The following is a 23,671-nucleotide window of genomic DNA, read 5'->3' on the forward strand; positions in this document are numbered from 1 at the left end:
GACAGTGTCACTTGGGGCCCCTAAAGCCTATAGGTTTTAGTTAAAATGAAGGCTTCTAGGGACTGGGCTTACTGCCAAGTAAACTTTACCAGCTTGGAAGAGTCTACAGGCTCAGGTCTGGGGCAGGTTTGCTGAAGTCATGAGATACTGCAGCTCAGCAGAGATAAAGAGTAACTAGCAGAAGTTAATCAGACTCAGCTCCAAGAGCACAGAACTCTCCTGACCTCTGGGTGTGTAACCAGCCTTGCCCTCCTTCCTGTTTGCAACTGATAACCTCCCACCCTCCCTCGCCCTCCATTTTTGGACAGGCTCCAAGGTCTAGGTACTAACCTAGCCTCACCAGCTAACAGGACCCGACACGCTAAGAATATCAGGGGCTTGTCAGATAACGTCTTTCTCCGCCTCTTGCCATTCTGAGAAACTACTAGTCTAAACGCACCTGTACTCCAATATACAAAACCGGGAGGCCAGCCTTCTGGCTGCTGTTCTTAAAGCTCAATATCCTTTCAGGCTGAGGAGCAGTTTGCCAAGTGCCTTCAGCACTGCCTTGGACTTGGTGCTATTGCCAAGGCTTTTGAGCAAGAGTGATATCAAAGTGGTGTCTCAGTAAAAATAATCCGATAATGGGAATAAGAGATTAGAAATAGAGATGTGAGGTGGGAGACCAGCTAAGGGACTTCAGTCATTTATTAGTTTAGTTATTCAGTTAACAAAGAGACAGCTCCTATGTCCCAGGAATTGGACAAGCTTTAAAAGATACACCATGGAACAGAAATAACAGCATGGACAGATCCAGATGGGAAAAGCCAGGGAGGATTTGTAGCAAAAATTTAGAAGAGCTGAAGGCCTGAACTAAGGCAGTGACACTGCAGGTGGAGAAGGGAAATGGATTTGGGTAGAGAGTAGACAGACCATTAGAGCTATTTCTTATTTTTAATTGCAAAAGTCATACATTTTCATTCAAATAATATATGAGGACAAAATATAAAGTGAAAAAACAAGAGTCTCTTCTCTAGCTTCACATCCCACATCTCACAGGAGGCCACTTTTAACAGAGTGCTGATTTCAGGAAGTGATGCTGTGGGTGAGCAGGATGTGAGCAACTCCCGCTGCTGGCATGAACTGGGCAGATGCTTCTAAGACAACGAACATGGGAGAAGACCAATTTCTTGGGGGTAGGGGATGTTTACTTTGTGCTGAATTTTTAAAATAACTGCTTTATTGAACTATATTATAATCCCACACCATACAGGTCGCCCATTTTAAATTATACAATTCATGTTTTTTAGTACATTCACGGATATGGGCAGCCATCAACATAATCAATTTTAGAACATTTTCATCACCACCAAAAGAAACCCCATACACATTAGCAGTCACTCCCCATTTCTCCCCAACCCCGGGCAACCACTGCCTATTCTGAGCATTTCATATAAATGGAATCATACGATATGTGGCCTTTGGGGACTACTTTCAGAACAGAGCAGCACCCTATGGTCCTTGTCCCCCGACCATGTCCTCAGCCTGCCTTTTGTCTGTGGAAAAACTTTAGCCAAAGAATAAGTTTAATCAGAGAAGTGAGAAAATGCAGAAACAAAGTCCAAGGAGACCAGACAAGAATAGTCTAATCATTAAGCACAGTCAAGGACCTTTAGTTCCTCCTTAAGGGCTGTGGATAATATTCTGAGCCATCTCCTGTCAGCTGTTTTGCAGATACTGAAGCCCCCCACCAGGGGGAGGAGGATGACTACACGATGACCAAACTGAAGCCATGACATAAGCTGCCACAATTCCGAGAACTGGCCTCAAAGAAATAGGAACAAACCCTGGAACTAAAGATTAACTGTACTTAAAACAACCAAGGTGACGCTGATCAGACCATCACATTACTGGTTTCAAGATGACTGTCAGAACAGATTGTGCTGTTCTGCTCCCTATCTCCCCCTGAAACTCCCCTTTAAAAGCCCCTGTTCCCTGAGTAGTCATCCGGAGTTGGTTCTCCGAAAGGAGTCCACCCTCTCCCTGGGCTGCCGGCCTCCGAAATAAAGCAAACTTTCCTTTCCTACCAACACTTGTCTCTCAAGAATTGGCTTCCGAGCCTTGAGCAACCGGACCTGGGTTCGGTAACACTTTCACTTTGCATACGTTTCCAAGGTTCATCCATGTTTTATCACGCATAGTACTTTTTGTTCTCAAATAATTCAACACTGCATGAATGTAACACATCTTTTATCCATTCATCTGTTGATGAACAAATACTTGGATTGTTTCCACTTTTTGCCTATTATGAATGCTGCTGCTGTGAACATTCATGCACAGGTTTTTGTATCAGTACCTGTTTTCAATTTTCTTGAGCATATCGAATTTTGGGGTCATAGGTAACTCTATGTGTAACTTTTTTTTCATTGAAGTATAGTCAACCCACGGCCCCACCCCTGGAAGTATAACTGTTTCAAGGCCAACCTGAAACCTTGAGCCAACTTCAGCTTGGTCCTCGAGAAGCCAAATGCCACCAGATGTGGAGAGACCACCCGTGGGACCAGAAAGACCTGCTGCCCACCCACCCTCCTTAGAACAACCAGCCTTTATTTAAGAAATTCTGCTTCCAAACGTCACATGGGCTTTGTTTGGTTCATAGTGAATTTCATGACTCACGGGATTCTTTGCGTCATATGCCTTAGTAGGAAAAAGGAGTGACTAGGTAGAGATACCCAGGCATGAGGCAACAGTAGACAGAAGCAGGAATACAAGGGTTACCTATTTCTCCATTTTTTAGGACTTTCCCTGACAGGGGCATCATTCCCACCTACAACTTGGGCTTCATTTTCTATCTTGATGGAAATGTTCACATTTGACATTCAAAAAACATATAAGACTGTGATTTAGTTTTAAAACTTACATAATGATTTCGTGATCAATGAAATTCTCGAACATCTGTTGATCTTTTACAAAATGTGCCTCCAGATGAACCCTCTGCCCCTCCCCCACTCACTATGGGAATCCCTTGTTATCTTTTTCTACGGTTTCTGAGACTAACGCCAAGCTTCCTGCATAAACATCTTCCTCTCCTGTTGCCCCTCCCCCAGCCTGCCCAGCCTTTGAGCAGGTGGACATGGCAGACATACAAGTCCAGCCCGATCCCCACCATTATGTCTTCTCTTCCATGCCTGCTCCTCCCAGGAACTTGGTAAGGCCTGCTGAGAGCAGGGACAATATGAAAGCTTGTCTTTGCTAATGCCGATGGCACAGGAGTGGACCCTGACCCCTAAGAGCAATGTTGGGCTATCCCAAGTACCAGAGCTCCCCACCCTGATATGGAGCCAAACCAAACTGGGCCTCCAGATAAGGCGACAGTGAACACACATGCAGTCAGAAAGAGCAGAAAGGAGTCTGGAGGTTGGGTTGACCCAGCCTCACAGAGATTTCTGCACATGGACAGGACAGGGCTTTTAACTCTAAGTATCGCAATTATTGTACGATTTGCTTTGTTCAAATTTCACACACCAAGTATCTCATCCAAATTTAAAGCAAGCTCTTCTCTAAGAGATCCAGATGGGGGACATGCAAACATTCACTGCACGTGTGAGCCTGGCAGAGGAGTGCAAGCTTGGTGGTCATTTCATTCCAAGCTTCACAGGAACCTGCAGAGCCCCTATCTATGGTGAGGTGGGGTGGGGGAGTGGAAGAGGGCAGATGCAGAAACGCTCGCCAGGGCACTAATTTCTTGCCTTAATCCCTTTGGTTACACTGTTTATTTCCAGACACACGCTTCATAATGATGCTGAAAACCACGCCCAGAGCAGTGAACCGACTGCTCTCCTATCTTAGAGGAAGACCTGTGGGACTGGACATGGATATCCTTGATACGGTAGCATCAGAAAGCAGAGTGAAGGTCCCACAGTCATTTTTATTTAGCTACTGACCTATCCATGATTACACAGTCATGACGGCACGTTACAGCAGAGCCTGCGGACTCGTCTGTCGATGTATCAAAATGCAGAGGGATGTGTCGGGCACTTCAAGTCCATTACAAGAGGCATGATTTTGTTCCAGGCTTATGTTTATTAAAATCTAAACAAAGGATTCCTCTGCAAGGTATTTTCCCATGTGATAGAGACAGCTGCCCCACTGCCCTCCTACATTCGCTCTAACTTCCAGTGACAAAAAAGGCAGAGGGTAATACATGTCTTTGATTATAAAAATCTATGCTCTGTAATTTAAACAAATTCCTTTCCAATGTGTTTAGTTATTTCTGAAGACCTCCATGGCTCGCCAGTCGGCTAGAAGGCCAATGGACAATCATCGCTAACTACAAAGTACTTCGAGTCTATAAATTCAACTCTCAAGTTTCAACATTTAAAGAAAAAAGAACTGGGAAGAGAATAATAAACAAAGACGGGATGACTGAATCAGTCCACTGCATCAGTCCACACCAGAGTTCTTCATGGCCCATCACCAGAGCTAAATTTCTTCAAAAATCATATTCCAAATGTCCCACAATCTCTTTCAAATGTGTGTTTTTACAAATTAGGGAATCAACATTTCTTTACAGGAGCACGTAAACAGTTTTCACCTCTGAAGGAGGAGTCTGTAAAACCTGAGAACCTGTATAACTGAGAATCTCTTCGGAATGACATGTTTAAGCTGAGAGAATGGACAGTGGTAATGTTCTCTCGTGGTTCACAGGCTTTTGTGATGTTGCTGGTGTTTTTAATTAAAGAAAAGATGGAGTATCTTTTCTAGGTCTTGCAGGCCACTTTCTCTTTTTATCATCTATATGATTGTTCAAGTAGAACAATTATTAGAAATCTTTAAGCTATTATTTCTGGGCCTTCCTTAATTTCCTTAAAAAAAAAAACTACATTGGAAACATGCAATACCTGATTATTCAATTAGATGAAGCAGCACAAGAAGAGATCCAAGGACACCCCTGATCACATCAGACAGACAACTTGGATCTGAAAGATTAGCACATTAAATGACCGCCAAATAGTCAGATTCCAAACATTAAAGACAATTACATATCAAACAGACAGCCAAACATGGTGGTATGTTTTAAAAGATTGTGCCCACAATAAGCAAATGACATAGTGATGGAATATCAAAACAAAGCTGATGAATAAAAAGACACACTCTAAAAGTTCAGGAGTAGAAAGAACAATTCTTTGTGGTTTGTTCTGTGTCTAATGTAGGAGGAAAGGAAAACAGGTGTATTCAAAGCATTTTCAGGTGAAGAGTTCTGTCAGTTGAAGCAGTTAACGGTGGCTTCTTTCTCCCCAGACCAAAGCAGTCTTTTCTTCCATTGGCTTCTGAGAACGTGTTTAGTGTTCCGATGTGTAGAAGTGATACATCAGGGCTACAACCAGTGCTGAGATGGCTGGGATCACCCAATTGGTCCACCAGCTGGAAAGAAACAGCAGTGATGCTTGCATGGTGTTCGAAGGAGGGGACTCAAAACTGTGCTCCTTCTCTTTACCATGAAAGTCACCATGGCATGTTTTTATTACCTAACTTTTTTGGATGAAAAGGTAACTCTGAATTGCTGAAAGTGCAGTGAGTACAACACATGTCCTGGTATACGGGCAACTGGTCTGTCCTTCCAGCCTTATAAGAAAACTAATGTCCTCCCAGTTCCATTTAGATCTGTTTCTGTGTACTTATACAAAGAGTTATGAATCACTCCCCCAACAGATGCCACCTAGAATTAGTGACTTATCGAAAAGACATCAACTCTGGGTTACACATCACAAGTTCACGAAAGTGAATATTCCTAGCAGGTTTTATTCTAGTTACATCCGTAAGTGAAGAACTGAAAATGGCACTGAACTGAGAACCAGAAGACCAACGTTCTCATTTCAAGAAAGCCATCAGCAAGCTCTATAGCCAAGGGCGAATCACATCCCCTGAGAATAAAGTTAAGGAGTTTGAAGCATGGGATTACTACGGTTGCTACTAGCACCACAGCTCAACATTCTGTGATTCTGTTTTGAAAATCTACTCTTTACATGTGTGTAGTAGGTTTAACGTGTAATAAACAACATGCCCAAATGACTTAATCTGTGGTCCATAGGTGTAAATTCACAAAAATCCCTAATTTACACATTGTTCAGTCCTGATGCACAGAATTTTTGATCTACTGTAAATGACAGATGATATCAGGGGCAGGGTTAGGAAGATCTTCAATACAGATGTGAACCTATAATTTCTTAGAAAACAGAAATTAATGTATAGGTTTTAGAATCTGAATAAAGAGCTGGTAACAGCTATGTATACATATATTTTGTCATAAACTTTCTACCCTTTAATATTCGTCACATATCAACCCATTCAAAGATCAAGTTCAAAATAAAGATTTAAATTGCAAAAGGATTATAAGTGTAACTTGGTAGGTTTTCACTTTCCATTTAGAAGGAGACTGACATTTCAGGGGAAAGCAAGAGGAAATAAGGAAATACTGCAGGGAATGTACCAGAACACTGACAGCCTGGGGGCAGCAAAATTTGACAGGGGAAAATTAATAAGCAGGACTGTGTAGCTTTGAGCTTGGGTCCAAAAAAATGTATATGATGGCAACTAAACAAGTCAGGATGGTAGAGCTGCCAAAACTGTCATTATGATCTTAAACTATAATAAACGAATCTAGTCCCTAGAACAAGTGATTCATGCTACACCGGATTACTGCGTTCGATTTTAAGACCAACCTAAAAAAGGGACAAGGGAAAACTGAGCCATGCTTAGGGAGGTATAATCATGACAATTTCAGAAACTGACCACATATCAAATGAGGAAGGAAATGAGGAATGTCCGCCTGGAGATTAAAAGATTGCCCGGGTCACAGGACTGCCACAGGGGAACAGGAGACCACATTTGTTCTGTTCCTTAAGGTAGATGCAGCAGGGTCGCTCTAAAGTGTCCACGGTCAGAGCTGTCAGACAGTTGAGGAAGGAAGGGCCTGGGTAGTCCGGTGCTAAGTGGACATGACCCCTGGCCTGTCCACTGAGAGGCACACGGTGGGAGCTGGAGCAACAGAGGTGCCTCGGATGAGGGGAGAGGCCCCCAGTCCAACTCCGATTTTAGGAGCCTTCTGATCACAATAATGCTTTTAAAGAAAACTACCACATACCTGGAATTAGAATCAATAGTAGTAATAAGAGTTTCCTGAAACGCAAGAGAAAAAGTAAAGTAAGTTAAAGGGAACATCTAAACATTTATTCAATTGACTAAAACCTGTTTTAAAACAAGATCACAGGGCTTCCCTGGTGGCGCAGTGGTTGAGAGTCCGCCTGCCGATGCAGGGGACGTGAGTTCGTGCCCCGGTCCAGGAAGATCCCACATGCCACGGAGCGGCTGGGCCCGTGAGCCATGGCCACTGAGCCTGCGCGTCCAGAGCCTGTGCTCCGCAACAGTAGAGGCCACAACAGTGAGAGGCCCATGTACCGCAAAAAAAAAAACCCAACAAGATCACAATAGTGTATTCAATTCATTCTTCTTATTCAGTGCATTCTTCAAAAAAAGTTGAAAGGGAAAATTATACCATAAATTTCTCACCTGAATACCTAATTTCACCATTTTTTCAGAAGAAAAAAAATAGATAATTTGAAAGAAAATGTTAAAAATTAATAGGCTACCTAAAATATTCTGCACATCTAAATACTTCAACATAGAAACCGAACACAGGTATCATTTATACATACACAGAACCTATCATTATCTTTAAGGTTTCATTACCTTTAAGTTTCATTCTTCAAAAGCATGAATGAAATGTTCAATAAAAACATCAGTTATTTCATCAAATCTCATATGAAGTAAAAGTGTACCCAGATTATATAAAAAGACATGTCAACCAAAAAGAAAAAATAAGAAGTATCATTTAAAAATTATAACAGTCTGGACCACCTTTCCTGGCCTTCTTTAACTCTGTCAAGAAGGCTCTAAAAAGACACTGGAGGCATCACAGGCTGACTTCACACTGTCACCCACCAAGAAACCTTCAAATGCCACGGTCTTTCACAGTTACAGCCTGTATTACTTTCCAGCACTTTCTGAGAGGGGTCCTTCCTGTCAGTACCATGAAAATGAACTATGGATGGCTCTAGGGAAGACGCATACTTCCCCAAACAGTGGGGTAACTAAGGACTAGTGAAATGTAAGCTTTTTCGGGCTTAAAAACTTGTTAAGAAGCATTCTTTTGAAGCACCACACCAGCAAAAGTATTAGTGCCTCAAAGAAAGGTAGCCAAAAATAAGGCAGCTTCACAGAGAGTTCTATCTCTGTAGTTTCCCAAAACACAAGATAAAAAACCATTAGCAAAACAATCAGCGATTTGCAGTGAGGCAAAGCTACACACAGCAAGGCGAGTTAAAGACATTCCCATGAAAAGGCAGAAACCTTCCAGGAAGAGCAAGCAAAGCAGTTATGAGACCCACCAACCTGGTAACATGGCCTTTAAGATTCCTGACACAGGAGGAGGGAAAAAAATAGTCATTTAAAAGAAAATTTCACAGTTATTACCTTTTTAAGCAATATTAAATCTTAGAGACTACAAAAAGTATTCATAACTACTGCAAGATTAGGTTTCAAATTTTGTATAGATGAATAAAATTAATAAGTAGAAGTAATTGGACAATGAGAAAATATTATTTAGCTATTAGAGACATATAAAGAAAGACATAATCAGTTCTGAAACAAATACAACAGTTCATTTAAGGTAAAATGTTATTGTCACACTAGAAAGCTAAGCCTGAAGTAGTAAACAGAAGGCAAACACGGATCTGTTATTTTGTTATACCGAGCACATGCATTTCACCAAACATGCTGACAACTCGGCATGGAAACTTGGCTGGCTTGCCTTTCACTACTAGTGCATCATCACCACCAGCAACAACAATGATCCTCTAAAGAGCTGAACTGTAAAAGATAATATGCATTTTTGATTGCTTATTATCTGTTAGACTCTTAACCCAGGGATGCTTAAGAGTTAAGGCAAGTTTGAATTACCACTTAGCACTTGGGCCACAGTTGGGTTTTGGTATGTAACTAACAAATTTGTCAGAACAGGGAAAAAAGACTCTGGTCTTTATTACAGGCTGTGCCTCCTGTTCACTCCGTGACCTTGAGGGGTTCAATTTCAAGTAGGAAAAGGTTAACAATGAAATCAGTACATGATAAGCTCTCAATAAAAGCATGCAAAGCCCATCGAGCTTTTGCAACTCAAAGTCACCTCATTTATAACTTCATCTCACTTAGCCTATTTCTTCACTGGAAGGCTTTCCTAAAAATACTGCTGATGGAGTGATGCCTTTTATGCGAAGGCTAGAGCCTACGGAGGCATGAGAGACTTGCAACTGCCAAGCCTTAAGTGGACGCTAGCAGTGGTTCTGCAGTGTGTGACCCAAAGCTTGGAACAAGGTTGAGTTTCATTACCTTCACCTTCCCTAGAAGGTCCAGGGATTCCCCCATGATATCATGAGAACCAAATCAATTCACTAACATAGCAATGTTTTGAAAACTGCAACCGCAAAAACCTATCAGTAGGTATTGCCACTAATGATATCGTCCATGCCAAATCGATAGATATGGATTTGCTTACTTAAAAATGCGTCTCGGGCTTCCCTGGTGGCGCAGTGGTTGAGAGTCCGCCTGCTGATGCAGGGGACACGGGTTCATGCCCCGGTCCAGGAAGATCCTACATGCCACGGAGTGGTTAGGCCCGTGAGCCATGGCCGCTAAGCCTGCGCGTCCGGAGCCTATGCTCCGCAGTGGGAGAGGTCACAACAGTGAGAGGCCCGCGAACCACACACAAAAAAAAAAGCATCTCTCTCTGTGTCTACAAATATCTTAACTTGGCAACTTCACCTGTTTCCCTTTGGGCAGGTTCAAGCTAATAATCTTTGGTGCAGCTTATTTCACAATTCGAATATATTCAGCAGGCAAAATTTCAAAAATTCAGACCACAGTGTACATTTATCAGACTGGAGATAGATGGAATGGTTATAAGACACACCTAGGGCTTCCCTGGTGGCGCAGTGGTTGAGAGTCCGCCTGCCGATGCAGAGGACACGGGTTCGTGCCCCGGTCCGGGAAGATCCCACATGCCATGGAGCGGCTGGGCCCGTGAGCTATGGCCGCTGAGCCTGTGCATCAGGCTCCGCAACGGGAGAGGCCACAACAGTGAGAGGTCCGCATACCGCAAAAAAAGTAAAAAAAAAAAAAAAAAAAAAAGACACACCCAACAAGGAACACTCTCTTCTGATAAACTAGAAGCATAGAAAAGATAAATCTAGGAAAGTGGTCATGTATTTTCTTTCACTGTGTTTGCTTATGGCCTCTAAGAAAAATAGCAAGTTCCTGTCCCATATTCCTCCAGTTCTGCTCTGAAGTCAGCAAAGTCACATATGTTCTAAAGGAAGAGTCTGTCTCTCAGAAGTAAAACAGTTATGTAGGAGATTTTAGCTCTAATTGGTGCTTGCTTCTGCTGGTAGGAATCGTGGTTCAGGACATGGTTGGACCTACATTAGTTCCAAGTTCAGGTAACAAGCCTTAGCAAATCCTTGTTTTACTACAGCTGAATGATATGCACCAAGCTTACTAACATACCGAACACCTAATGGGAAAAATTACACTTTTTCCCTGACAGACTTTAGAGAAAAAGCAAAAACCTTCATGTATCACAGAATTTCAACAGTCCAAAAAGGAGCCTCAAAAAAGGTACTAAGTCATCTAAGTGAGGTGATCAGTTCAGAGAGAAGGGCTAGTGAACCAGGGCATAAAAGTAGCACTACTAGAATTATTTTCCTTCCTTAAGGAAAAATACATCAAAAAGTTCTTTAATTAGCATTAAATTCAACCAACAAATATTTACCGAACACCTATTATGAAGATGAAGACACAGGTAGTGTCCTTAAAGGTTTAAGTATTAAGACCTCTGCTCAGATTTTAACTTCTCTGAAAAGAAGGCTTACGTCAAATCTTTCAGATCAGAAGCACAATGCTACTTATAAAAAGTACCTCTTCAAAAGGTATCTGTTGATCATTATGGTGAAAAAGTTATTTTAAGTATTGAGAGTCTTGTGACGAGAATACACATGCTATCCTAATGAAATATACTGAGCGGCCTAAACAAACAAAAAATTTTGCTGAGACAACAGGGTACATATTCATCTAACCTAGAAAGACCTATGCTGGCCTCAGGTAAATAAATGCCCTCCAGTTTGACAGGTATGAAATACAGCGCAGATAACTATAGCCGAGATACTGGAGATGGTCACACTTACCGAAGGCTTGGTTATCTTTGACCTGTCGTCCTGCAATTAAGAAAAAAACAAGTAAGGTCCATTATGAAAAGAAAAACATCTGTAAAACTACCATTTCCAAAGTACTCGCTTTTACTGAGATTTAAAAAAAAAAAATATTATTCAGTAATTAGCGTTTTAGGTTCCATCTAGGTTATCAGATACACAGTTTGATCCATCTGACTGCAAAAATTAATAGCAGATTAAGTGCCTAGATTTACTTCGATCTAGCGTTCCGAAGTTTAAAATAGCATCCATGATAGTCATATTTAAAATAGCATCCATGATAGTCATATTTATATGCTGATCTGTATATATATTTATGAGACCCGGATTCTGATCTGTAATTCAGGGAGCAGCTGAGACCTAATTAGATTCTTCCCTTCTATCCTCTGAAATTCACTTTGAGGTGGGGGGTGGGGTAGGGTGTGTGTGTGTGTGTGTAATTTGTGTGGTATCCTCAGTGAATTCCTGCAGTCTCCCAATTATAGGGTTATAATCTACTCTCTAAAGGGTGATCACAGGTGAGGCAGAAACGCTGCAGTCACAGCCTGAAATCCCACCTGCTCTACCCTCACAAACGTTGGAATGGAAAGAATAAGGAGAGGATGGAACATTTTAAGGGAAGGCCTTTCCAATTACCATACCACTATTTCGCTTTGGTGACATATGAAGATAAAGATGAAAATATGTGGATGAATAAACCTTCCTGATAAATGAAGCTTCGTTTCTCAAAGTACCATCTCCCACCACCAAAAAAACCACATCCCACTCAACAGAAACTACTCTAAAACAGATTTCCTACCTGCAGGCTTCCCCAAAGAGCCTACACTTCAACCTTCTCTTTATTCACAGTCACTACAAGAAGCATCAATCAGACGCAACAAAACTTTTTGTATGGGTGTTTTTCATATGGTTTCTAGGTGTGCTCACTGGGATGGAGGCTACTTGCTATGCATTTTTCTTGCTGGAGGCCGCTTCTAGGAGCACCTCCACCCCTTCAGGTTGGCCACTGGTAACGTGCCCAGAGCTGGGGGAGGAGGAAGGAAGGCACTGGCTCAGAGGAGAGGTCCAGGCTCTCTGTAGAGGTGAGAGGGATCTACCTGTCTGCTCCAGACTCCAAGTTTGCACATCTCCAAGTTTGCAGCTATATTCCTGATAACTTTGGGTGACAGATGAGTGAAGTTATAAATGTACATTTTAAAATGCTGCAGAAGGGCCTAAATTCCTATTACAGCCCTGGATTTACATAAAAGCCAAAACAAGCCTACGTTTTTGCACAATCAGTCCATGGGTTGCCACCAAAGGTGATGCTCTCAAAGGTCTCAGGTAGAGTGAGAAGGAGGAGGACCATGTGTGGGTTTTACAAAAGGCAGCGTTTATTCATTTAACAGAGCTGATTTTTCTTTAATTTCTAAATCATTTTTTAGAATTTAAATATCCTCAAACTAATGAAAGTAGAAAGGAGTTTCTTAAGAAAAATATTTTGGTCAGAGAAGAAAGAAAGACAAAATAACCCTACTCTGGGTCAATACCCCACCTTCTAAAATCTGCTGCTCAGGGAAACTTCAGAGTCTGAGACGCACCGTCCCCAGGATGTGACCCTGGAGTGAGAGGATTCTAAGTGCTGGTGAAAAGTGCAACCAGGGAAATACATAGAAATTTCTGGTCAATTTATTTCTAAAGTCAGGAGGAACTGTTTTTTGCTTTTTTCCTTTTTAAATTTTGTAATATGTAAGCCTACAGGCTTGAGTAAGGTCAACCCACAGCCTTAAAGAGAAACAAGGCCCCCAAAAGGTGCTTACTGGATGCAGCTCTCCAATGATAAACGTCTTGGACAATTCTCGAGCATCCGTAGAGTGTCCGACATCCTCAAAGTTTTCAGTAGCATCACCTCCAGCTTGTTCCCTTAAGACTTCTTCCCCACCAGGGTGCTGTTTGAAGGACAGACAGAAAAATGAGTATGTTTTCCAGGCAAATGAGTTAAAAGGAAGTGGCCAGTTTACTTAACCAAACAGGCTACTCCAGAAGTCACAGATGACAATATAAATCATTCATAACCTGGATGAAAACGATTCCTTTGTATTCAGTTTCCTACTTGAAAGTGCAGACAAACTTTCTCCAATAGTAAGACATTTATTTCCTGGTTATTCACATGACAACAAAACCATTAGGCACACATTTTTCATCCTTTGGGAATGTCCTCTTTGCTTTTCCATAAAGCTCTCAAAATCTCAAAAAGATTTTCTCAGTCTTTACCCAATCTACATCTTGAACGTATTTCCACACTTATTTAAAAGCCTTCCACTGGGCACAGAATATGAGTCCACTTAAACATGGGAAGCCGCCCTGGAGGTACAGGCTGTTGACTGGCTCACTCTGAAAGCCAGCTTGAAGCTTCCTGATGCATCTCCAAGGCTGTGGCAATGACAAATGTGGTTTGTTAGTTCTCAAACAGTCTGTTTATTCTTAGGCACAGCCTGACAGGCACAGAAGCAACAACGTGGGAGACACAAAATGACTAACTTATGCAGCACCCACAAATTGTGCAAATTCACAGATTGTTGTTTCTTCTGTGTGGGTGGCTTCATTCATCAGTTCCTTAACTTTTGGGTCCTGTTAAAGATATGTGACCATGGACAAGTCTCCCAAATTAAATCATTATTTTCCAGTTACAGCCCATCTTCAAAGGAAAATTTCAAATGAGGTTAAAAACATAGATTGGCCTTTTGTAAACAATCAGAAAATTATACAAATTTTAAAAATATAGAATTTGGGGACTTCCTTGGTGGCACAGTAGTTAAGAATCTGCCTGCCAATGCAGGGGACATGGGTTCGAGCCCTGTTCCAGGAAGATCCCACATGCCACGGAGCATCTAAGCCCGTGCGCCAAAGCTACTGAGCCTGCACTCTAGAGCCCACGAGCCACAACTACTGAGCCCAGGCACCACAACTACTGAAGCCTGCGCGCCTAGAGCCCGTGCTCTGCAACAAGAGAAGCCACCGCAGTGAGAAGCCCCGCACACCACAATGAAGAGTAGCCCCTGCTCGCCGCAACTAGAGAAAGCACGCACGCAGCAATGAAGACCCAACACAGCCAAAAATAAATAAATAAAATAAATTTATTTTAAAAAATATATATATATAGAATTTTATCTTTAAAGTGCTAAATTAAAGAAAGTAAACATTCTACTTCATAGACAGTAACACAATAGGCTTCACCTAAAACAAAAGGACAACTTCTCAACTTAATTTCTCATCAAGCACAGGAAACAAAAAAGTATGTGTCTACATGTATGTATGCACACATGCATTGCATGTGCAAGTGTGTATGCATTATGCATATGTGTATGCATGCACATATGTAACCATTTATGATTCAGACCCTGCCTAAACTATTTATAAGGCAGTTTTCTAAGGAAAAAGTAGAGAATGAGAGAAACATCTTGGGTTATATTGGTTTGAATGACCACTGTTTAGGAAAAAATATAGAATAAATGAATTGATGCTAAAATACATTTGCTCTACTTTTTTAGATTTTTTTGTTTTTTTTAAACAAGTAGTAAGGAAACAAAGCCTGAACATTGATTTTTGGAAAAAAATAATTCAAGTCTTGGTAAGACAATAAATGTGGGACTGGCTTGTTATGTTGCAGGGAGAGACAGAGAGAGACACGTTGCCAAGGAAATCAAGTCTAAATCATGATGGTGTGGAACTCCGCAATTCATCTTGTCACTGTCCTCACTCTTGTGACTAAGTTCACGCTGCCGTTTTAATAAGCAACCATCACATTTGAAGACTAAAAGAAATGCTCTTCCTTACCTGCTGGTGCCCGAAAGTGACAAAGAAAGAAAACTGGGAACGCTGGTGTTGGCGCCATCTTGGTTATTCCCAGAGATGGTCTATGTCTCCCATTTCTTTCCAGAAACTCTCAGAGAACATACTACTATCTTTGGGGCAGGTTATAGAATTTGGGGTAGCCCAAAGAAAAGGCAAGGCTTTGAAAAAGGAAAGTGATATAAGAACAGGCATGCAAAGCAAAATTATCTGAGGATTTTCTAAAAGATTAAGGAAAAGACCAAAATGCCTAGCTACAGGCAGGCAAGATTAGAGGTAACAAAAAAGAGTCTGAGACAAATTTTGGTGAAGTCTGTATCAGAAATCTGACCTGATAAAGGGTCACTCGCTAGAACCTCCACTCATCCCACCGTGTGCAGTCAGCTGCTGTAGAGCCCAGAGAGAGAGAAAGACAGGAGGGAACGTCAGCGGTGACGGTAGGAGGACCCAGGAAGGACAGAATCAGTGGCAGCCGTGGTAAAACAAGCCATTCCCACTGCAATTGTCCTTCTAACAAAAAATCTCCCATTTTTCCAGAGGAAGATTCCATTTTCCATGTGCATAATTCCCTGTCTGCTTCTGTGAAATCTCTACTTATTATAAGGTCCCCAAGTACCACCTTGCGCTGATAACATGAGAATCTCCAGATACAAACTAGGGAATACCAATAAAATAACTGGAAATAGCTTTCATTTTTTACATCTTTTTGTATATAAGGGTTATTTGCAAGCAAATAAACAGGAAATAGATTTTAAAAGATGAAACACTGGCATAATCCATAATTCAGAAGACATCAACTGTCACAATCTCTACCCATTCCTAAGAACACTTTCAGAAAGACGTGGTAAATTCTTGTGATATAAAGAGAATGGTGGCTACCAGGTCCTGAAATTACAACTGGCTTTCTACTGCTCACAGCATAAATGCTTTCAGCGATGCTGGCACAGTGGATCTCTTCTCCTTGAAATGTTTTCTTCACGTGGCTTCCAGTACAACAGGCTCTCCTAGTTTCCCTTCAACTTTATTTCCCCTCCTGATCTCCGAGTCTCAACCCCAACGCTCAGTCCTTGGCGCTCTCCCATTCCACCTGTACTAGCTCTCCTGGTGATCTTACCTGGTCTCCGACCCAGAATATCACCTGTTCTCCAGCGAGTGCAGTTCATTAGGCCTCCTCTGAGCTCCAGACTCCTCCCAAATGCAACAGCCTACTTACCTGTTCACTCAATGTCTAATGAGCATCCTGAACATAACATAACCGAAACCGAACGTTTTACTTTGCCCCCAGATACACTCCTTCCCAGTCTTTCTATTCTCAGTGAATGTTGCCACCATGCAAACAGTTGCTGCAGCCAAAAACTAGAAATCAAACTCCATTCCTCTTTCCTTCTCACTGCCATCCATCAGCAAATCCAGCTGGCTATCTTCACAACATATTCAGAAGCTATCCACCTCTTCCCACTTCCAACGTTACCACCTTAGACCAAACCAGCATCTCCTGAATGGACAACCACAACTGACCCCTAACGGGTCTCCTGCTTCTTCTCGATCCTTCCCACCATCGACTGTGCTTACTCCATCATGCCTGTTACCTGTTTACCTGTTACCTCTCTCGCTTCCACTATGACCAGCTACCCTGGACTAAGCTAACATCCGAGGATTTTCAGATGTTAGCTTAGTCCAGGGTAGCTGGTCATAGTGGAAGCGAGAGAGGTAACAGGTAAAATCGAAAAGCAAAACAGACACACTTCAGTGACAGGTCTTCTGACAGGCCCTCAGACTTGCCAAACTAGTTCCCCATCTCAGAACCCCTACATCTGCCTGTGTGGAATGCTCCTCTCCCAAACCCTGATGAGATTTCATCTGCCCCTCGTTCATCCCTGCTCACATGTCAGCTTTCCAGAGCCCTTCGCTGAGTTGCCCGTCCAGAAGGGCCTACCCCGTCCTCACACCACGGTCTCTATCCCCTCCCTGCTCTTTCCTGCATAGCACCTAGCACTCCTGAAGCTCTGTTTTGTCAATCATTTGTAAGATTCATGAGGACAGAGGCCTTTGTCTGTCTTACTCATCCCTGCTGCCCAATACCTAGTTCAATGCTGGGCACATGGCAGATACAAAGAAATATTTGTAAGCAAGTTTGGATACATAAAGGAGATGAGCACAGCTGATTACACATTGGTCTTAGAACTAGTATATACAACTGGTTAAGTGACTGACAACAACTTTCCCATTCCAACTATTCTAGTTCACACCCCTTTCCTTCTCCTGAACTATAATAGTTCTTACCATTCAGAAACCATATAATTTCATATTCAATTTTGTTTAATTCATTTAATCAAAATATTTATGAATACTATGTGCAAAGCATTGCATGGGACACACAAAAGTACATGAAAAATAGACATGATTTGACCCTGAAAAAGCAAACAATTAATTTGAGGTTAAAGAAGAAAAACACAGATATAGCCTCAGAGTTTTGACTATTCATGTGTGACCCATGGCAGTGATTGCCACCATTCTATCTTCCAGGTCACTTATCCATTCTTCTGCCTCAGTTATTCTGCTACTGATTCCTTCTAGTGTACTTTTCATTTCACTTATTGTATTGTCCATCTCTGTTTGTCTGTTAATTCTTCCAGGTCTTTGTTAAACATTTCTTGCATCTTCTCGATTTTTGCCTCCATTCTTTTTCCGAGGTCCTGGATCATCTTCACTATCATTACTCTGCATTCTTTTTCTGGAAGGTTGCCTATCTCCACTTCATGTAGTTGTTTTTCTGGGGTTTTACCCTGTTCCTTCATCTGGGACATAATCCTCTGCCTTTTCATTTTGTCTGTCTCTCTGTGATTGTGTCTGCCCTCTGGTGGATGAGGCTATCTAAGAGGCTTGTGCAAGCTTCCTGATGGGAGGGACTGGTGGTGGGCAGAGCTCAGTAAAACTTTAATCCACTTGACTGTTGATGGGTGGGGCTGGGTTCCCTCCCTGTTGGTTGTTTGGCCTGAGGCAACCCATCACTGGAGGCTACAGGCTCTTTGGTGGGACTAATGGTGGACTCCTGGAGGGCTCATGCCAATGAGTACTTCCCAGAACTTCTGCTGCCAGTGTCCTTGTCCCCGCAGTGAGCCACAGCCACCCCCCGCCTCTGCAGGAGACCCTCCAACAGTAGCAGGTAGGTCTGGTTCAGTCTCCTGTGGGCTCACTGCTCCTTCCCCCTGGGTCCTGGTGCACACAAGACTTTGTGTGTGCCCTCCAGGAGTGCAGTCTCTGTTTCCCCCAGTCCTGTTGAAGTCCTGCAATCAAATCCCACTGGCCTTCAAAGTCCGATTCTCTGGGGATTCCTCCTCCCATTGCCAGACCCCCAGGTTGGGAAGCCTGACGTGGGGCTCAGAACCTTTACTCCAGTGGGTGGACTTCTGTGGTATTGTTTTCCAGTTTGTGAGTCGCCCACCCAGCGGTTATGGGATTTGATTTTATTGTGATTGTGCCCCTTTTACTGTCTCATTGTGGCTTCTCCTTTGTTTTTAGATGTGGGGTATCATTTTTGGGGAGTCCCAGTGTTTTCCTGTCAGTGATTGTTCAGCAGTTAGTTCTGGTGCTCTCACAAGAAGGAGTGCCAGACATTAGAAATTTGGTTTCCAATAAGATGTGAATTCAGAAATGGCTTGGAATAGTGATGTAAACGATTGCACCAAATACCCTATCTGTATGGAAACAACCAACCAAAAACGTGGTTCCTTCACAAAAGCTGCTTTAGTGAGAGCTCCAGATTTGTGCTTAGAACTTTTTGCAATGATAGAAATGCTCTATATCTAAACTGTCCAATATGGTGGCCACAAGTGGCTACTAAACACTTGAAATGGAGCTGAAAAATAATGTAAATTTTATTTATTTAAATTTAACTAGTGGGGCTTCCCTGGTGGCTCAGTGGTTGAGAGTCCGCCTGCCGATGCAGGGGACACGGGTTCGTGCCCCGGTCCGGGAAGATCCCACATGCCACGGAGAGTATGGGCCCGTGAGCCATGGCCGCTGAGCCTGCGTGTCCGGAGCCTGTGCTCCGCAACGGGAGAGGCCACAACAGTGAGAGGCCCGCGTACCGCAAAAAAAAAAAAAAAAAAAAAAATTAACTAGTGATTTTTGTCTATTAGCTACCATATTGAAAAGTGTAGCTATAGACAATGCAAACATTTTTCAAGAGATAGAGCCAACCTAGGTGAAAACTGAAAAGGCATTTCATTTGCAGTGAAAGACATGAACATTTATTTATTGTGTGTGTGTGTGTGTGTGTGTGTGAATAAAGGTGAGCTCAGTATATTGAGAAGGGTGTTCCTTTGCGTAATGTGATGATGATTAAAGAAGTGGTGGCATCAGCTTTAATCTGAAAAAACACACAGTGCAGGTGGAGTTCAAGTGTTCCTGGGATTGCTTCCTTCAGGAGAGATACCTAGCTTATCAGGGTTAACCCCACATTTGCAGCACCTCCCGTCAGGGACCACATGATACACTTCATTCATAACAAAAGTTCCAAGAACCTCACGTGGCCCATTGAAAACTACAAAGCTCCATGGTGTATCCCCTAGGACGTTACAAAACAGTATGTGACCCAAACCTGATATGCAATGCCCTCATGGCCCAGCAATGCTACACCACACTGTTCAAGAGGCGAAGTCCAGTCCTTAGGAGGATTGCACCTCATCCTCTAACCCCTGGATATTCTCCACTTCAGGGATAACTAGCACTGAGAGAGAGACCACATAAAACATGTAACTTTTTTTCAAATAAAAGTAAGAGTGCAGTTTCCCACATACAGGGGAGAAAGAAAAAAAAAGAGAGTATCAAGCGTAAAAGAGCAGAAGGTGCTTTACCAGACCACAAAAGTACAAATATATAAGGGGTCAGGTATAGAATAAGTGTTACAATCGATGAAGGCAAGGTCTTGGATAACTTTTGTATATTACGAGGCCAAGAATTCTGAAGTCAACATCATGAGAGTTATGCCTCATGTCCTTTTTAGAATGAAGCCAAAGAGAAATGCTAAATAAAGCAATAAATGCATTATTAGAGATTTCACAAGATCAAGGATTATTTTACATTATAGGTAAATTCTACTTCATATTTAATAGTACAGTAAATAGTAATAATACATTAAAAATGGATCTAGAAAAGCTGGGAAGATAAAAAAGATAAACTTACATGCCACTCCTGATACAGATGCTTTCAATAAATAAATTCTTAATATGAAGGCAATAATCTTAATCAGAAAGAAAATGTTGTGGGTAAAATCAAAATGTTGAATCACTCTAGATTCGAACATGCAGTCTGTAACTACTATTAATTGGGAAACTGATTATTGAGTGAAAATACCTTCCAGGTCCATTCTGCTGCATTCCTACTGTTTGCTTCTATGGCCATTTACAGTTCCTTAGATTCTCTACCCAGAAAATAAAAATGGGTCTGTATTATCTTTTTGAAATTGCCTCTGCTAGTTATATTCCTCTTTAATACAAATAATTTCATAAATGAGATACTTTTAGGCTTGATACAGAAAAATGTTTTACTTATTCTTTGAACTTAACTCCTAGAATTCCTACATTTTAGTGGCTTTAGAAAAACAAGTTATAAAATTTCAAAGTCAAAGGTTAGAAGGTCTTGTTAGTATGACAGCAAAGCCCAACATTCTTGTAAATAAACCAGGGAAGTGCTTCTCATCAAATTCATGGCTCCAGCCACCAAACTAGTCTTCCCCTCTCCAATCCCGCAGCACATTCTTAACCATCTTATATATTGCTGCTAGAATATTCAACCTCAAATATTGTTTTGACCCTCCCCCATCCCACTTAAACTTTTAGCTGGGAAATGGCTACTTAGAGTAGAAGATTTTCCCAGCCTCCCCTGCAGCTGGGTATGCCATGTGATTAAATTCTGCCTAATGTGAGCAGAAGTGTCAGGAGAACCTTCAGAGTGATGTGCACCCTTTGCCCTTTCTCTTCATCCCTTCTTTCATCTTGCTGTATGGAATGGGAATGCAGCCTTTGAAAATAACGATGAGGGCCTGACTCTGGAGATAAGTGAGAAGTGAGCCAGAAGGAGAGCCCCAGGGGACTTGATGGAACACAGCTAGCACACCAGACCTGGACTGCAAAGCTCATTTCTTTATGACAGATGAATAAACATCTACCTTGTTCAAGCACAAGGGGGTTCTTCTGAGCTTAATTCTTATTACTACATCAATCACTTTGTCAAAAAAATACCATGTGGCAGGCACTGTACTAAGTCCTGAACACATAAAAGACATAGATAAACATACTGTGTGTCAAGAAACTTAAAACCAAATTAGGACAATGATCTTCATGTATGATAAAAAATTAGAGAAATATTAAGGGATCATCTTAATGGTTGACTGAACAGAGTAGACGTCTAGAAAGGTAGATGCTTTTTTTTTTTTTTTTTTTTTTTTTTTTTTTTTTGTGGTACACGGGCTTCTCACTGCTGTGGCCTCTCCCGTTGCGGAGCACAGGCTCCGGATGAGCAGGCTCAGCGGCCACGGCTCACGGGCCCAGCCGCTCCGCGGCACGTGGGATCTTCCCAGACCGGGGCACGAACCCGCATCCCCTGCATTGGCAGGCGGACTCGCAACCACTGCGCCACCAGGGAAGCCCTAGGTAGATGCTTTTAAAAAATAATCTAGGCTGCTTTAGGAGAGTGAGTATTTGGATAAATAGAGTAGATAAAGATGAATAAGCTCAAGAGGAATAGGAACATGAATATGAAGGCTTACTGGCTGAAATATACATGGCATACTTGGGGCAAGTGAAGAGATAAGTGTGAATAAAGTAAAATATGTGAGGCTGTGTGATGGCTTACTTTACATGTCAACTTGAGGTGAGACGATTTCTGGAAGCTGTTTCTAGATGAGATTAGCATTTGGATCAGTGGACTCAGCAGAGGAGATGGCCTTGCCCAATGTGGGTGGGCACTATCCAATCCATTCAGAGCTTGAATAGAACAAAAGGTGGAGCAAGGAAGAATTCACCTGTTTTCCTGTATCATTATTTGAGTTGGGATATCTCATCTCTCCTTCCCCCGCCCTCAGCCTCCCATTGACTCCTCTGGTTCTCAGGCCTTCAGACTCAGACAATCACTCCACCAGCTCTCCTGGGTCTCCAGCTGGCAGATGGCAGATTGGGGGACTTGTCACCCTCCATAATCACGGAAGCCAATTCCTTATAATAAATCTTCATACATAAATATATATATGAAGTATGTATGAGTATCTCCTATTGGTTCTGTTTCTCTGGAGAATCCTAACACAGGCTGGATGGTTAGAAGGACCAAACCATTAGGGCCTTGAGAGCCAGCGTGAAGTGGAAGACACTGAGGACCACTGTGGGCTCCTGAAGAGCAGAGCGACCATGACAAAGTGCCGGATGGACCTGTCATGGTTAGAACAGAGGCTCAAAATCCAGACAAGGAGAGCACCACTGCAGACACGCAGCAACCTGACCAGCACGAGCGGCACGAACCCCCCTCTTGCCCTCTACCGGCCCACAGGCACCAGCCTTCATGATAAACCACTCTTGGGTTCCCAAAAGTTGGCTGTCCTCCACCTCATCTGTGAACACAGCATCAAAAGCATAAAACTCAATTGGAGATCTTAACTCAAAAGGCTAGGATAAATGTTAAAACCCCAGAAGTTCAGAGTTTAAAAAAACCTTCAGAGACCCAACATCCTTAAATTCACGGATGGATAACCAGGGATCCAGAGAAATTAAGCCCAACGTCACACTGACAGTTCGTGGAGTAGCAGGACCAGAACGCTGGGGTCTGACTTATAGTGCAACCTCCCCTCCCTTTTTTGAATGGGCAAAGTAAATGGCCCTTTTCATGTTTCTGAACAAAGTGACTTTAGATGCCTTAAAAATAAAGTTTCTTTGTACATTTCTCTTTGGGGACTTTGTTGGGGAATCTCTCTCACTTCTAGACCCCAAGAAATGTTGTCATTTGCCCTGCCTTCCTGGGCCTTAATAACTAAGGACAATTCAAAGGATGGACATGCTTCTGTCTCAGGGCTCTGTCTGGCTACGACGTTGTCCCAGTAAAAAACCCAGAAGGGTATGCAGCACCACACTGCAGCCTTGCAATACTCATCAGGTCAAAGCCGTTCACTTCGAGGGCTTGCGTAACTCAGCAAAAGCAAATGATAATAACAGAAAAACCCTTTCCATGTAAATGTAATGTTATATGGACCCAAAGTCCACCAGTTCTGGAGTTTTAAATAGGATCTTTCAATCCAAACACTTAACACTGCCAAAAAAACGGTGGCACAAACAAGACTGTGCATAAACAATGACTAGGCAAAACAAGTTTATCTAAAGAGATTATCTTCAATAGTTAAGCCAAAAATGAAAACAACTATTTGGAGCGCAATCAATTTATATAAAATTTAGAAAAAAATAACAAGATAGCCGAATGTTTCCCATCATTTCTAGACACTGTTTCTGATAAGGCAAAGGGTGATGTCCTTGAAGCTGGTTGGGTTCCCCAGACTT

At 42.2% G+C, this 23,671-nt stretch overlaps 1 protein-coding gene across 2 annotated transcripts in view; it reads right to left on the reverse strand.

The window, feature by feature from the left end:
- Nucleotides 1–4,042: 4,042 nt before the first annotated feature.
- Nucleotides 4,043–23,671, reverse strand: part of CYB5A (cytochrome b5 type A) — a 31,543-nt gene continuing 11,914 nt past the window's right edge. The window contains exons 2-5 of one of the 2 annotated variants that reach the window (XM_081252747.1): nucleotides 13,097–13,225; nucleotides 11,274–11,303; nucleotides 7,124–7,158; nucleotides 4,043–5,403 (exon numbers count right to left, since the gene is read on the reverse strand). In XM_081252747.1, coding sequence (XP_081108873.1) covers nucleotides 5,322–5,403; nucleotides 7,124–7,158; nucleotides 11,274–11,303; nucleotides 13,097–13,225 — 276 coding nt within the window. In that variant the 3' untranslated portion in view covers nucleotides 4,043–5,321. Of the gene's footprint in view, nucleotides 5,404–7,123; nucleotides 7,159–8,430; nucleotides 8,455–11,273; nucleotides 11,304–13,096; nucleotides 13,226–23,671 lie in introns of those variants that run through there. The other variant, XM_081252748.1, reaches the window with a different exon arrangement.

Source organism: Mesoplodon bidens (assembly GCF_964165515.1).
Source record: "Mesoplodon bidens genome assembly, chromosome: 13".
NCBI lineage: Eukaryota > Metazoa > Chordata > Mammalia > Artiodactyla > Ziphiidae > Mesoplodon > Mesoplodon bidens.